The 16,477-nt window shown below is 46.2% G+C and overlaps 1 protein-coding gene across 1 annotated transcript in view; it reads right to left on the reverse strand.

Moving 5' to 3' along the window:
• Col22a1 (collagen, type XXII, alpha 1) overlaps positions 1 to 16,477 on the reverse strand; it is a gene marked incomplete in the record, with an annotated part of 274,405 nt that overhangs the window by 86,395 nt on the left and 171,533 nt on the right. Inside the window, 7 exon segments of the mRNA XM_013521350.1 lie at positions 3,067 to 3,111; positions 4,255 to 4,359; positions 12,591 to 12,644; positions 14,097 to 14,150; positions 14,873 to 14,926; positions 15,647 to 15,691; positions 15,961 to 16,014. Of these exon segments, the coding sequence (XP_013376804.1) occupies positions 3,067 to 3,111; positions 4,255 to 4,359; positions 12,591 to 12,644; positions 14,097 to 14,150; positions 14,873 to 14,926; positions 15,647 to 15,691; positions 15,961 to 16,014 (411 nt within the window).

Here is a 16,477-nt window from a genome sequence, read left to right on the forward strand (position 1 = left end):
TCGGTTCCCGGTACCGGAGAAAAACCAAAAAAATAAAAAAAATTTAAAAATTAAAAAAAAAAAAAGAAAGGTAACAACATGTCCTATGACTATGCTGCTGAAATCCCACAGACAGCTGCAGAATAAAAACAAAGAAAAAATTCTATGATTACACAAATGGTCATAAATCACTATAACAGACAAAGGATATTTGAATCCATTTTGCTGCTCTGCCATTTCAGGTTCCCTTCCTTTCCTTTCCCTTAAGAGTCTGTTGGGGTTTGTGTCTAAATTGTCTCCCCAAAAGCTCATGTATTCAGAGGCTGTCCCTCAAAAGTTAAATTCATATGTTCGGAGCTGGGCTTTTGGAAGATCATAAGGCTCTAGCTTCATCAGTAGGTGAACCCATCTTCTCTCTCCCTCTATCTCTCTCCCTCCCTCTCCTTCTCCCTCTTCCTCTCCCTCTTTTGCCACACCCTCTACCTTGATGTTTCTGCTTGCCTCAGGCTCAAAGTAATAGATCCAACAAATCACTGCCTGAATCCTCTGAAACTATGAGCCAAAACAAACCTTTCTCCCTTTAGTTGTTTTCCTCAGGTATTTTGTCATAGGGTAAAAAGCTAGTAACACAGAAGCCATGGGTGTCCTCTAGGTCCCAAGGTCCTCTCCTCTGAGGGGGAAGAGGTAAGCACTGCATGTCAGTGTAAGCAAGGCTCTCGGATGGCAGAGGCCACCGACATGCTCCTCAGCTGGCTGAAAATTCACTAGGTCTTACAGTCCACACATGTCCACGGCTCCAGGAACACAGAACATTTTATATGCCCACAATCTCTGGCAAAATCATATGAATTTTTCTAAAGTCATGTATTATATCAAGCAAATACATCTTTCATTTCAAAACCATTTGATCACAGACAGTACAATCACAATTAGGGGAAAGCACATTTTCACACTACAATGTTAAGTAACACAAGGTCAGGATGGTGACAGATGCCCGCCCCTTTACTCAGGGAAATCATGAGACACAGTTTAATACAGATACAACCACCAAACTTTCCTGTGCTGGATACCACTGAAGCATGTGGTATCATACATGATACCACAGTATCATGTATGAATGCTCAAAGTGCTGACTTAAAATCCTAGCCGGGATGGAAGATAATATGCTTCAGAAAAATGCCAGCTGACTCAAGAAGTGACTCAGGGCATGACACAGCCATGACATTGAAAGCACATAAGAATGCTGGAAAAAAATGTTCTTGTAAATGTATGCAATTGGTAATAGGGAATGTAAATTTATAATAACTTTTATTTGAATAAATGTGAATATGCATATCAGGTTAATGCCAGAAATATGTACATTGCACATGTCAATGATTGATGGATCTCTAAAGTGTGTACATGTGAGTTGGTTAAAAAATTACCACTGATGTGAGGGTGTGTTACAGTTCATTCTACTCTCTGAGTGCACTTTATTCCATGCCTCAATGTCTTCTTCTAGTTGGTGTCCCTGTTGAGGACTGCTTCCTTGCTTCTTCTTTCTTGTGTCAGCTACACATGGACCCTAAAACCAGGACAAACACCACCTCCTCCCAGAAGCCACCCACCATCAAACCAGGCCAGCCCCATTTGGCCTCACCATATGATCTCTCCTCCCTCCTCCAGAACTTATCCACTTTGCTGCTCATGCATCCATTTCCCCTCTGGACCATGACCTCCCTGTTGTCCCATAACCCACCCTGAATCTGAGCTGAAGGAATGAGGTCAGTAGATATGCAATGGGTTAAATGATAAATGCGCTGGTCATCAACGCATAAATGAAGGGATGATTCACTGTAGAGTTGACTTCATGGCACTCCCTGCCTGCTCAGGAAAAGTTTTGATAAGAACATCCCATCATGGGAAAAGTCATCTTCAGACTGTGGTTGCCAGTGAACTGAGGAAGATATTGGTAGGATTCACCAGTGTCTCTTCCTCCTGAGTGTATGGATAGATGACAGTCCCTAGTCTGTCATGACTGTCACTACAGCTGGTGGATATAAATTACCAGCCTCTGGGCCTGGTTCATAAATTCTTCCCACCAGATTCTCCACTCTCTCACCCCTTCTTTATCACTGAATTCCAAGCATCTGGGAAAAGAGGCTCAGGTCCTTAAGGATGGAAGAGTTACTGGATCAAATGTGACTTCCTGAATGGATGTGTGGATCAGAATTCCCCACACACCAAGACTCCCCTGAGATTTAATGTGAATAAGGAAAAATGTTTTATTGTATTAAGCCTCTGAGGTTTATGGATCATATTACCAAAATTAAATTAATAATCTGAGATTACTTAGATTGCTCAACAAATTGAAAGTCAATATCCCTTGCAATTTCCTTGAATCAGCAACTATGTATGAAGCACTGACTATGTGGGCACTACTTCAAGATAATAATTAAGAGTCATAGAATCTCTAGTCAAATAGAATATTGTTATGGCTTGTATCTAGATGTGCTCCCCAAAGCCTCATGGACTCATAGTTGCAGCTTTTCAAAGCTGGCTGGACCTAGGGCATGTGATAATGGGATCTAGAATGTGTGATATTAATTAATTCACCAATTGGAATTATCATAGTTCTGGGTGTGGAAAATGGAAGCCACACCTTGGATGTGGGTGGTACCAATTGTTAAGCTTATAGCTTGGATGGAATACAAAGAGAGACAAGGAAGGCAGGCTTGCTGCTGTTGCTGCTGTTCCTGCTGCTGCTGCTGCTATTGCTCTGCTGTTACAGTTTGCTGCTCCTCTGCCTTCTGCCTGCTACAACATGGACTGTTCTCCTGCTATGCTGTCCTGCCTTGGAGCCAGTCAATTATGGACTGACAATTATGGACTAAAACCTCTACAAACTAATAGCTGAAATAAACCTTTTTTCTTTTAACTTGTGGGTGTTGGGTATTTTGTCTTAGCAATGAGAAAATAAGTCAAGTAAGATAAATGGAGAAATATGGAAGTAGACTGAGGTCATCAGAGATGATTATAACAAACATTTCCAATGTCCCTTCCTAAATGCAGCTGAGGCTACCCACCATTTGATTGACAAGTTCTTACCTTGGTTCCTGGGGGTCCAGGTAGTCCAGGTGATCCACGCAGGCCCTGGTGAAATGAATGATTCAAGGTTAATTATAGAGCCCTGTGTGAGCACTGACTGTCCACCAGTGCCAAGCTGGGTGCAGTCTTCAATGAGTAGGGATAGACACATAGGGGACTTTCACTGTGATGTAACTTGAACAAAGGAAACAGAACCTGTTTTCTAACACAGAGGCATGGGGTGTTGTGAGTTCTGACTGCCACCTGCTGCTTCTCTGTGACCATGAAAATATTCTCCACCTCTCTTAGTTTTTCTCCAAAAGACTGACAGTACAGGCTTTCATAAGTAAGGGACAACGTCAGGTTTCAAAGTAGGGCCTGCCTAATTCCAAACCCTGAGCTCTTTTATCTTTACTGTGCTATTGAGACCCAGAAGTGGCCCATGTGAACAGGTTCAATTTCATACTAGTGGGTTTTGCCTGATGCAGTACTCATGGCCAGAATTAAAATTATGAGTCTATTTCAGGAAACACTGCTAAAACAATAACAGGGACACAGCAGCCCTTCTCTACTGTACACCCAGGTTCATTGTGAACCATTTGTTTGCTTAATTGTCTTTCTACAGATTGTGAGCATCTCCAGGGCACAGGCGGTCTAATCTGTCTGTGTCCCCAGCATCTGGCCCCAGCCTGGTATTCAGCAAGCCATCCACATTGTGCTGCACTAGCCAGAAATAGCCATCCCTGTTTATTTGTGGTTTTTCTTTCTAAAGTTTTAGTTACCTGCAGCCAACTATAGTCTGAAAAAATTAAATGAAAAACTCCAAAAATAAACAATTTGTAAATTTTAAATAACTTTTATTACTGTAATTGCTGTACTTTATTATTGCTGTTAACGTTTTACTGTACTTCATATATAAATTAAACTTGTCATAGATATGCACGCACTGGAAGAATACAGGACATAGTCCTACCCAACGTATAGAGGTCTGCAGGTCATGTTGGAACGTGTTCTCTCTTGGATAAGGGTAGAAAACTATACACTAAAGCCCGCTGGTGCTCACAGACCTTTCCTAGCCAGCTCAGTCACTGGCTCTGATTCAGTTTTTGCAGTTTGGTAGTGACTCTGTTATTCCTTTCTGTTTTCTAGTTTTAACTGTGTTTCCTCAGATACAGAAACATGCACTCCTACCCTTAAATTGCCACTTACCGGTTCACCATCATTCCCTTTTCCAGGTGGCCCAGGGACCCCAGGAGTACCAGGATCACCCCTGCGGCCAGCTGGCCCTGGGCTCCCTTCTTCACCTGCAGCTCCCTGGAGAGAAAATTGGACGTTTTTCAGGATTGGGATTCTTCAGAGTTTAGCTTAGCTATTCCATTGTTAATCAGCTTGAGTGGTTTGGTGGGTTTTCTACTTTGTCCTGAAATTTTTAGAAAGCTCAACCTCCAGGTGCATAGAAAAATGGACTGCACAAGTTGTTACAGGTTGAATTGTATCCCTAAAATTCACATGTTGAAGTCCTAATCCTCAGTAGCTCAATGTGGAAAAAGGGTCTTTGCACGTGTTATTAAGGTTAGAATGAGGGTACACTGGACTATGACCCTCCTTGAGACTCATCCAATATAACTGGTTATAATAGTTGAGATCTAAAATGTCCACTCCAAAGTCTCATGTGTTTGGAAGGTGATTTGGTCATGGGCGTGCTAATCCTCATTAGTGGATGCATTGATGAATTCAATAGCTAGATGCAGTGCTAGAAAGTGGGACCTCATCAGATGGATGGGTCACTTTGGATGTGACCTGGAATGGCATATTCCTGTACTTAGTTCTCTCTCACTTCTTCCTGGAAGCCATGGGTTGTGCACCTTCCCCCAACAACACGACTTCTTCCTTGGAACCAGCCAACCATGAACTGAGTCTTGTGAAACCATGAGTCAAAGTAAACCTCACTTCCTTTAATTACAGGAGTTGAATATTTCATCTCAGTGCTGAGCAAGTGACTAACACATTGGTATTCTTTTCAGAAAGACACACCTGGACACAGGCAGAGGGAAGATGATGTGAAGATGCAGGGAGAAGATGGATGTGGAGGAGCCAAGAAGAGTGCCTGGAACAGATCCTTCCCTTACAGTACTGAGAGGGAGCCAACCTTGCCAACACTTGATTTAGGAATTCTGGTCTCCAGAATTGTGAGCTTACAAGTTCCTGTTGTTTAGGTCACTGAGTCTAATACTTTATAACAGCAATGCTAATCAATGTATGTGATGTGGAACAAGGACATGTAAGGACATCAGTCACTACCTAAGACACCTTCCACCCTATTCTAGAGGACCATCAGTGTCTCCTCAGCTGATTTGCTCAAACTCCTCCAAGAGCAGGAAGCTCATCCTGCTCTAGACTGTGCATTCCTGGGTGAAACAGCTCAATTATACAGACTTTATAGCCCTCTCTGACATCTTTCCAGTATTTGACACTCAGCTTGGTCCCTGGAGCTCTAAAGACAAAACATAACCACTTGTCACATAACAGGTCCTCACTAATATAAGCAAAGCTTGTTGCTCTAAAGGGGGTGGAGGCAGACACCTAGATATGCTGAGAAGTTAGGATTTGAATTTGTTCCAAACCATGCTCACCTTTCTGACCTCAAAGCTATGAACAGCGCCCATGTGGGGCACTGGATAGAATGCAGAGCTGGAGGGGCACCTTTCCCCAAGCAGGGTTCCCTGCTAAGCTGCAGTCCTGATGTCTTTAGACTTTCAGTCTGGATGAGGTGAGAGGAGCCAAGGATGTCAAAGCAAGTGATGGAGAGGGTCTCTCCATGCCTAGAGTAAAATCAGCCTCCTCAGTACCAGGCAAGCCTCTGGACATGGTAAAATAAAAGGAGCCTGCTGCAGGGTCAAGGAATTTTACCAGAACACTGGAGGTTCCATTTCAAACACAACCTTGGGTTTCCTTCAGACCTCTGTCCGCACTTTTGCTTAGCCAAGTAAAGGCATTTGGCTCCATCTACAGTTTAAATTGCTAATAGCCCACTGATTTTCTAGTTTTTGAAAGATCCACTAGCTCTCATGAAACACTTCATATCTGGGTCACCCCTCCTCGACTGTCATTGCCTTACTTATAATACGGGGGGGTCACACATAGTACACTCAAAACTCAGAGAGGGTGGAGTTTTCTCCTTATTTAATTTAGGTGCTCTGCTCCTACTCTGAAGTCTAAGATTGTATTATCATTTTCCAAATAATTTTAGCACCTTTACCACTAATGGTTATTACTAAGCGTGTGATCACTCAACACTCCAAAATGTCAAGCCATTTTCCACAGGATGGTTGGTCATTTTCTTGCAATAGAACATTTTTTTTTTCTCTGAAGCACGTATTTTAAAACTGAGCCTTTTGCCAAAATGCAAAATCTACATCTACTCTTGTTAAATTTTACAAACATGTAAAAGACAAACAATCCCTTCTCAAAAAGGTAGCAGGCAAAATGGGCTTGAAGAACTTTTCATGAAAAGTTTGGACACTTATGTATTGAGAGGGTCCCCCGAGAATGAACCATCAGGTGTACCAGGGTTCTGGGGGCACCTATGTAAATCTCTGAGTGAAAGCCCATCATGTGGGGTGGAAAGGACAGAATTGCCATCAGTCCCTCACCATCTATCCTCTGCTGAGCACTCTGCACATGATTCCCCAATTCCCCAGCTAATCTTTGCAACCTGGGACCAACATATGCATGTGCATCACACATTTACAGCTGTACAAATTTGGGAAGATGATGCCTTTTATTCAGCTCAGGTGTTCACAGTCTTGGCACTACTGACATTCGGGGTGGATGATTTTTGGTGGGGTGGGAAGCTATCCTTAAATTGTGAGGTTGTTAGCAGACTTCTTGGTCTCTACCTACTGGAGCTAGCTGTGACAAATACACATGCTGGAAGGTTGAGAACCACTACTGTCAGCCTAGTTTAGAGCTGCACAACTAGGACATGGGAGCTGGTACAAGGCTTAATTTGGACATGACTGTCCCAATACCCAACCTCCAAAACTGGATGCCTCAAGGACTTTGCCCACTCATGCACGACACATCCAGAGAACTTTGAGCACTGAGGTTTATTAAGATATTTCAGCCAAATGTCTTTTGCCTTCTTTCAAGCTCTATTTAAAAAAGGCCCACTTCCTTTGTTCCCCACAGATGGCCTTATCACCCTGTCTGCCTGCACCCAGGGATTAAACCATATGTCTCACTACTTTCACACAAGCCTGTTGAGTGGTCTCTGCCTCGCTTTGTTCTTTACACCCTACACCAAAACGTGGGTCACAGAGACAGGGAAAGTTCCCTCTACTTGGGGATCTCAAGCTCTTTCCTGAGCCTCCTTCCCCTTGACTGAGACCACTCGGTGACATCAGTCCCTCAGACCTTAGCTTCTACAGTTCCTGCTGCTTCTGCTGTGCCATATCTTGCTGCGTGTTTCAGATATGTAAGCCACCCATCACTCACCCCCTTTCTTCCTCCTTGTATACCTTTTGTTTTCCCCATAAAGTCAGAGAGAGGCTCACCCCTGCTTTTCAAGCTTTTTAAAATTCCAGCACTGGTCTTGAAAAGCACTCCGGAGAAGACTGCTTCCCTCTGGTGTCTGACATCTGCCTTGGCCATATGCTCAAATTTTTCAGCTTTGGGTCTACTCTGGAGACGTCCACCGAGAAAGCCAGCTGCTCTTTCACACCTTCTCTCTGTGCTCCAATAAGAAAAAATCCATATTCCATCCCCTGTTCATCTCCTTTATCTTGCCTTCTGTGGAATCTTGCATCTCTCCACCTCTCTCCTGATCTGAAGACCAAGCAGCTAATCTTTTTATGTAACATGGCACAGCTACAGTGTGAGCAATGGACCTCAGTGGCCTGTCCATGGTATGTTTAATATATCCCTTTTGGGGAATCTGGACAATTACCTCATAGGCTAAAGAAGTGGTCTGAAGTGGCTTATATCCAGGCCTTCTTTATACTCTGAAGTTTTCCTAATCTGTGTTCTTCATGCCATTCCTCTTAAATTCTCCTCCTTTCCCTTCCATTCGCATCCCCTCCACTTCCCTCCCATGCAAATTCCTCCCTCACCAGGGAGAAACTGCTGACCTCACTTTCTCTTGGCATCCTCTGCCTCCTCAGCTGAACAACTTCCCGTATCCCCTGCTCCTCTGGCAGCACCTTCAACTGCAGCTGCCATGGCTGAGCCACTTCCTCTGGAGCAGCCTCCAGCTGACTGGAAATCTGTCTCATGTATCTATCCAGACATTCCCTCCAAATCAATGCCTCTTCCACACGTTCAGTCTCATACAACTCCACACTATAATCGATCCAGACTGCAGCTTGGTGCTCCTTCCTCAACCCCAGCTTCTCAATTTCCACTTCAGGAGGTGGCAAGGACGGAGGGAATTGTTTGGGTTCATGTTTCCTTTTCCCTGTCCAATTTGTCTCACACTAGTCAGTGTCTGGTTTCCTTTCTTACCAACCCCACCAAATATATCCAAGAATTTCAGTACCTTGCACAGTCTTAGGATCTCACCTGGGATGACCTAAATATCCTTCTTTCTTCTACCCTTTCACTGAGGAATGGAAATGTATTTAGACCTTAGCCCAGGATGCATCTGATGACTGCAGGCACCTTGAACCTCACCTTCAGGAGGGAGCTACAGCCATCTCCCAAGCAAACCTGAACTGGAACTTTAATTGCCTAAATGAGTATGGGCAATCCTCCATCTGAAGGAGCCATTAACTATATGTTCATTTGCTTAGGTGAAGGGCTCCGCAAGGCAGCACACAGGGCAGTCAATTACGACAGGCTTAAGGAAACCACACAGAGAGGAGATGAAAATCTGGCTCAGTTTCTGTCCTGCATGGCTGTTGCCCTTGGATGTTATACAGCCCTGGACCCAGAAGGCCAATTAATTCTAAAGATGCATTTTATTACCCAATGTGCCCCAGAAATTCATAAAAAGTTACAGAAACTGGAGGCAGGACCTCAAACTTAGCAGGAGTTAATAAATTTGGCATTCAAAATTTTCAATAATAGGGAATAAGTTGCCCACAAATAGCACCTTTCTACATTCTGTTTGTGTCCAGTGTAAGAAACCCAGAGCTGCAGGCTGGATCAAAGTCCCACCAGGGCTCCCCAACCCAAGGGTATATCTCTTGGGCTGTGCTTTAAATGCCACCAGCCTGGCCACTGGGCTAAGGAACACCCGCAGCCTAGGATTCCTTCAAAGCCATGCCCCACCTGCTGTGGGAGCCCCCAGTGGAAGTCAGACTGCCCCATATTGGTATCCACCCTTGCAGTCAGCTCTCAGGGGCCCTCAGTCAGCTCTCTCCCAGATCTCCTCAGACTGACAATGGATGACTGACACTGCCCAGAAGCTTCAGAGGCCCCTTGAATTATCTCAGAAGCCAAGATTAGGTAACTCTTAAGGTGGAGGATAAGTCCATATCTTTTGTCACTGACACTGGGGCAACTCTTCCCATCTTGCCTTTTTTCCAAAGACCAGTCTCCTTGGCCTCAACTTCTGTTGTGGGTATTGACAGCCAAGTCTCCAGGCCTTTGAAAACTTCTCCAGTTTAGTGTCAACTAGGTCAATAATTTTTCTTCCACTCTTTTCTGATCATTCCCCTCCTTGGACGAGATATCCTACCCAAACTGTCTGTGGCTCACATCATTCCTGATGTTCATCCTGCTTTTCTCACCGCTCACTTTTCTCCATCTCTGGCCTCACCCAAAGCTCCCATTTCCTCCTCAGATCTAAACCCTAGGGTCTGGGACACCTCTTTCCCTTCCCAGGTTTTCAACCAGACACTGCTCACCATCCCACTAAAGCCAGATCACCCCATCCATCCCAGCACCAATGTTCTGTCCCCAATCAGACTCTGAGGGGATTAAAGCTAATTATCTCTTGCCTGTTCCAACATAGTCTTCTGGTTCCTAGCAACTCTCCAACACTACAGTTCTCCCTACCCAAAGAGTAAGTGGCACTTACAGATTAGTACAAGATCTCCATGGTATCAACTAGATAGTCCTTCCTATCCATCTTGTGATGCCCAGCCCATGTGCCCTTTTATCTCCTATCCCCCACCTACTACCCATCACTCATCCTAGATTTGAGAGATGCCTCTTTCCCATTCCCTTACACTTCTCCATACAACCTCTCTTCACCTCTACTTCAGTCAGGTCTTTGCCCTGATTTGGTCTTCTTCTGCACATCCATCTCTGCATTGGTTTGGGGCTTGGGGGGATTTTGCAAGGAGAAGAATATAATACAGGACACATATTTTATAAGATTATTTACAACAATTACCCAAAAAGTCATATACAAGAGAGTGCAGGAAATCTGTCCACACACTAAAGACCAAAGATTCCAGCTGAGAGCCTGGATCCCATAATAATGTCTGGCATGAGTCCAGCTGAAGACCTAGAGCCCATAACAATGCCTCCCATGAGTCCAGTTGGAGGCTCAGAGCCCACAACAACATTTCATGCAGGCCTGTTTTACAGATCTGCACTGGGAAGACCCAAAGTCAGTGGTGAAATCTAGAAAGTCTGTGCCAGTAGGATGAAAGATCTGTGCTAGCAGGCTGAGGGATCTACACTGGAGCCAGAAGCAATGCTCAAAATAGAAACCAGAGCTCCCCTGAAAAGTACCACAGCCATCCTCAGCAACAGTGAGGTCCTGAGCTCCTCTGATGATGAGGAAAGCCGAGTTCCCATCAGGAAAGCCAATGCAACAAGTTTCTCCAGAAGACTGAGCAGTGCACCATCGTCCCCTCCAGAGCCAGGAAGCAGTGCTCAAAGTGAGGACCAGAACTCCCCCAAGGTGAACCAAAGCCATTTTTAGCAACAACAAGGTCTTGAGCTCCTTGGAGGATGAAAACAGCCAAGTTCATGAGGAAAGCCAGCTCTTCCAAGAGAACCAACAGTTCCTTACATCTTCTCCCAGCTTCCAACAGGGTCCCAACAGCTTCTACCAGCTCCAAACAGCCTCTTTCTCCAGCTCTGCTTCTTATGCTGCTGGCAACAATCCTCAGGTGGGCATCCCACACGCAGCACCATGCTTACTCAGTTCAGCTGGGGGTTATAAGTTGACCGCCAGCTGTCAATCCACCACAGCCTCTCACCTTATACAATATATAAATGACCTCCTTCTCTATAGTCCCTCTTACAAATCCTCCAGACAGGACCCATGGCTACTTTCCTTACCAGACTGTTGGTCTGTATAATCACCCTTCTCTTATTCAGGGCCTGTCCTTTCAGCCTCCTGCCACAGTTCTTACAAGACTGCATTTAAACAATCACTAATCAGCAGCTGTTACTTTTCTCCTCCCCTCAATATAAAACAGTTCCCCCAGGTGTCCTTTCCTGCTAGGTTGCCCACTCAGCCCACAGGCAAGCAGGAAGCACTCATGAGAAACAGTGCCCATCTCACTTTTTCTTCTTCCTTTCCTTTTTTGTTTATCATAACAAAAAGATGGGAATGTAAGGCTCAATTCAGACACGGCTCTCCCAGTACCCAATTTGTCCTGCAGCAGAGGCATTGTTATTAGCTCAGCACCAGTGCCTTTGGTAAACACAGGATGTCATAAAAAAGCATGGAATCCTCCAAAACACCCAGACATCTGGAGATTGGACTCAAGCATTCACACTGGACACCTCAAGGAATTTGCCCACTGAGGCACAAAATATCCAAAGAACTTTGACCCCTGATATTCACTAAGATCTTCCCACCTAATGTCCCTTGCCTTCTTTCAAGCCCCATTTAAAAAAAACTTACTTCTCTTCACTCTGTACAGACGGCCTTATCGCCCTCTGTCTGGCTGCACCCAAGCACACGCAATAAATTCCACACCGTATTGCTTTTACACAAGCCTGGTGGTCTCGGCTGGTCTCTGGCTCACACTCTTCCACACACAGCTGGCATTTCACCTGGGTCTGAAGTCATCTATCTCACCTGAGTCCCTCAAATGGGCACTTAGCATTTCCCAAGGTCTAGCTCAGTGTCACCAATGAACATGAGATACTTCCTAAAGTGCTCAGTAGGAGAATGGGCAAGAGGTATGGATTTTCCTCAGCCTTTGGGACTTTTTAAACTGGTGGTTGACCTTCCTCTGTCTCCTCCCTGATGAACACAACTTTGTCACAGCTTGCTGGGGTTTACCTTCAATCACAGATGCACAGTGGATTAACTGGGCACAGAATGGAGAGAAAGCAGAATTTGGAGTCAGACAGATACAACTTTGAGGTTAACTACCTATGAGGCGTTGGGTGAATTAATTAACCTCTCAGAGCCTCCATCTCCATCTTTAAAATGGGCACTCATCTGACTCAGAGGCCTGTTTGGAAGGGTAAAGGAGATAGTGAGAAGACTCATTTTCCTCCCTCTTTCCTATTTGTGAATCTCTTCTGATTCCTGGGTCCTAAACCAGCCCCGAGCAAGGTGAGCTCTTCCTTCACTGCTCTTAGCGGCTGAGAATAAACGTCTCTATGCTGAGAGACTGTGTTGGTTTTACCTTCTCGCCTCGCTCTCCGTCTTTCCCAGGGGGGCCTCTCAGGCCAGGTGAGCCCTGAAAAAGATTATTTACAAAGTGAGCTTTTCGATGTCTCATAGTCCCCATGGAGGAGTGATTGTCTCCTTCTAGTTCTGTCCCACCTGTCCCCCTTCCAGACTTAAATTCCCAAGGTCTGTCTTTTCCCTGTCTGACTGCATCCTGCACAGAAGCACTCTTCAGAGCAGGCTCTGCCTGCCCTTGGGCTGTGAGCTCTGGGAGGGAAGGACTTCACAAGAGAAGACACCAGGGAGGATGTAGATGACCCAAAGAACATAGGTTCAGTGCCAAAGACCTGCTTCAATAGTGTTGCCAGATTCCCCACAAGTTCATTTTGAGACAAATCTCAAGGGCAAGCTTTCTCAGGATCCCCCAGTAGGAAGATGAGAAAGAAGAGGATATGCAGCTAGAAACACATTGTATGCAACTCTATCTCAGTCTTGCTGTGAGGTCTGGGAGCCCACCTAGGACACATGGAAGAGCAGCCCCACCTGAGGGCACAGGGGCCAGCTGCTTGTGCGCTGTGGTCTCAGGGCTGCTTATGGTGGTGCTACTGGCCACTTGTCACATGGCTGGGTGGCCAGGGAGACCTTCAGGCCTAGGAAGGCAGGGATGGCTGCATTGCACCATGGGAAAGTGAGGCTATACAGGTAAGGTGTCAGCAGCTTCTGCAAACACTCACTCCTTCACTCAGTCTCCCTGTGCTTCAGTTTTCATCTGTGTAAAACTGAGTCAATAATAAGATCACCTGACAGGAGTGTTAGGCTCATAGCAAATGAATTAACACGTGATGGAGCAAGAAGGGTGCCCAGAACATGGAGCTTCCCAGTATTTGTCCTCTAAGCCACTAGGATTAGGACCTGCAAAGGCTGATGAATGTACAACACAGACCTAAATGCATAGTGGAGGATAAATTCTCTGCAGCTCTTGACTAGATATTGCTGTGTGTTTTATTGAATGACTTTAAAGTCTAAATCAATTTTTATGGTGAATCATAAAGCTAGTCCATTAGCAGACATGAGGGGCTCCCACAGCAGAGAGGTGTGATCTCAGATCTCAGCAAGACAAGTGGGGTGGGATCTCAGTAGTGGGTCCACCTGCTGCTGAGACCTCCATGAGAGCCTTGCCAAAGCCCTACACAAGCCAGTGAGACAGCTGGGCTTGAAATCCTGGTGTCCTCACAGTGAGTCAGAGAACTTTGACTTCTCTAGGTTCTGTTTCTTCTAAGGCAAAGTATGATGTTGATTCTAACGTCAGTGAAAAGTGCAGCCTGTCTGCAGTGGCAATTCCATGTACTACTTGAGGAGATAAAGTGTTACCTGGTGACTTAGGTTTGCTAACTTTCTCTGTAAACTTTGTCAGGACATCAGTCTTCCCACCTATGAAACTGGGCTGAGTCTCACGGAACATAACTAAGTTCACTTAGTGGACAGTAAGGCAGGCCCACAGTCAGTGCTCCCAATTACTCACCACACTTCCAGGGAGGCCACTGGGACCGGGGAGCCCTGCAGGTCCAGGAGCACCCTAGTCATAGACAGAAGCAGTTTAGAATCCTAGGCCAAATCTAACAAACACTAATACTGGTCCTGGCCATCCCCTAAGCCTGTTTTGTGTGGCTGGTTGGAACTGCGCCAATTTGCCATCCCTCTAGGAGTCTGAAGAACCTTCACCTTTTGAGTGTTGTGACATCCTAACCAGGCCCTCCTCAAGTGAGTGGGCTTCAGACATAGAGTGGGGAGACACAAGGCAAGGGTTCTAGCCATTACTTAACTCAGTCACAGAGTTGAAAGGGCAGAGACCATATCCCCAACCATGCATGAGGACTTCAGGGGAGGTTCGGCCTTAATGTTGAGCATGAGCATGGGGCAGAAAAATACTGGAGAAGGAACCATTCAGAGTTGAGCTGCAAAGAACAGGCTGTGGTGCAGTGAAGGTCAGCTGAGGGGCATGGACAAGCCTTGGAGAATGAACCACTTTGCGGGGTGGTGGTGGCTGCCTACATGGATGGAGAAAGGGCTTGGAGAATGTGCAGAGAGCACTGACCAGGGCTCCGGATAAACTGCAGTTTCATGGAGATCGTAAGTCTGAGTAGATCACGGCACATCTGCTTTTAGTCTGCATCATGCTGGAGATGCTGATGAATATTCACAGGGTAATGGCACAGGGGGAGGGGTGGTAATCGTGTGTGTGGGGGGGGAGGGTGGTGGGAAGAGGTCCCAACAAAGCAGGAAGCACATAGGGCTTACAGGATTTCCTGCTGCTCCAGGAGCCCCATGTGCACCATCTTGTCCCTTGGTGCCCTGTACAAGAAACAAAAGGGAAAATATAAGCAGTCAGAGACTCCAGAAAGTCTCTGGAAAACTTATGGGAAACAGTGGATCTATACTGAAGGCACTGGAACAGGGCCTGAAAAGGACAGAGAAATTCCTGGCCCAGAGCAGGAAAGTAGCATCACGATCTGACTGCATCTGCAGCCAGCCAGAGGCCTCTGGGATTTCTGGCTGACAATTCTGTCCCATAAGCTCCCTCACACAGTGCTGAGCCCCCAGAGGGCCAAAACCCCTGTCCTGCAGGGACCTAGGGAAGATGCCCAAACAAGGAAAACAATAACATCAAAATGCTGCTGTGACTCAGTCCCCACTTAAACCAGGGCATCCAGTTAAAGCTGGGGAGGGAAGCAGATTCTCTGCATCTGAAAAACATTTTGGGAGCCCAGAACCACCCTGACTAGTGGGAGCACTGCACTCCAAATTGCACTGCACCTAAGGCAGCACTTGCAGGAAGTTGGCCGGTTTTTGGTGGTGGGGCAGGGACAGCCAGGTTTCCAGAAGCAAGGCCACCGGGGTGGCAGCTTTCCAGGATACACTGGAGGATGCAGCCCTAAGGCTCTGGGATGCTCTGGGCCCTGCACCTGGCAAACATTTTCAAAATTCCAGGTGTTAAAGGGTTAGGACTGGGATGGATAAGGACATCCCACCCTCTGGAGTCTCTGAAGCAATAGATAGAGACAGCCATCTTACCGGAGGTCCAGTGGGTCCCCGAGGACCTAGTTCTCCAGGATGGCCCTGCAATGAAACAACCTGTCCATGAGGAGTTCAGCACCCTAACTCTTGGAAGACTGCATGCAGTGGGTACAATCTGAGGTCCCCTGAGAGGATGTCATCAGAGTCCCAAGGGACTAGAAAGGGGTCACGCTGAGTTCACCAGGGATCCGGGGTTGGACGTTGGACTCTACAAGACAGAACTGCAGGTAGCCGGCCCTGAAGGCCTGGTCTCCCCAGAGGCCTGGTGCACAGTGGGACTGAGTGGAGCAGCCTGAGGGGTGTTCACTCACCGGTTCCCCAGGCAGTCCTGGGTCGCCCTTCTCTCCTTTAGGCCCTTGTTCACCCTGTTTGGTAGAAGCACAGGATTCAGTCATACTGAATTGAGAGTGACCTTCTCCTCTCCTATGGCACGTGTCTGGCCCTCATATGTGATGTAAAACCCACCCCGAGTCCTAGGGATACACTTGGTTCAACACCACTCCCCAAAGGCTTTCTCTGCTGATGGAAGTGATCTTTCTCCCACTCCCCTGAGAGACTGACCTATTTGACTTATCTTTCAGATCTGAGGGCATGAATCCCTTCTTCAAGGAAGTGGAAATTCAAATCATGAAGTCCTTCTGTTAAGGACTCTTGGAGCCCAGCGTCTGTCCTTTATGGTACCTGCTAAGGTTGTAGCTTTACATTTGTATGGTTTGACCCATGTCCCTCCAGCTTATCAATGAATAAAGATGGAGCAAAGACTGAGAGGAAGAGGTGTCTCCTATGCCCCTTTTGGGGGGGCATAGGAGAGGTGGAGAGGGTGCTTTG

The sequence above is a fragment of the Chinchilla lanigera genome, unplaced genomic scaffold, assembly GCF_000276665.1.
Source record: "Chinchilla lanigera isolate Chin_1 unplaced genomic scaffold, ChiLan1.0 scaffold00060, whole genome shotgun sequence".
NCBI classification, from domain to species: Eukaryota; Metazoa; Chordata; class Mammalia; order Rodentia; family Chinchillidae; genus Chinchilla; species Chinchilla lanigera.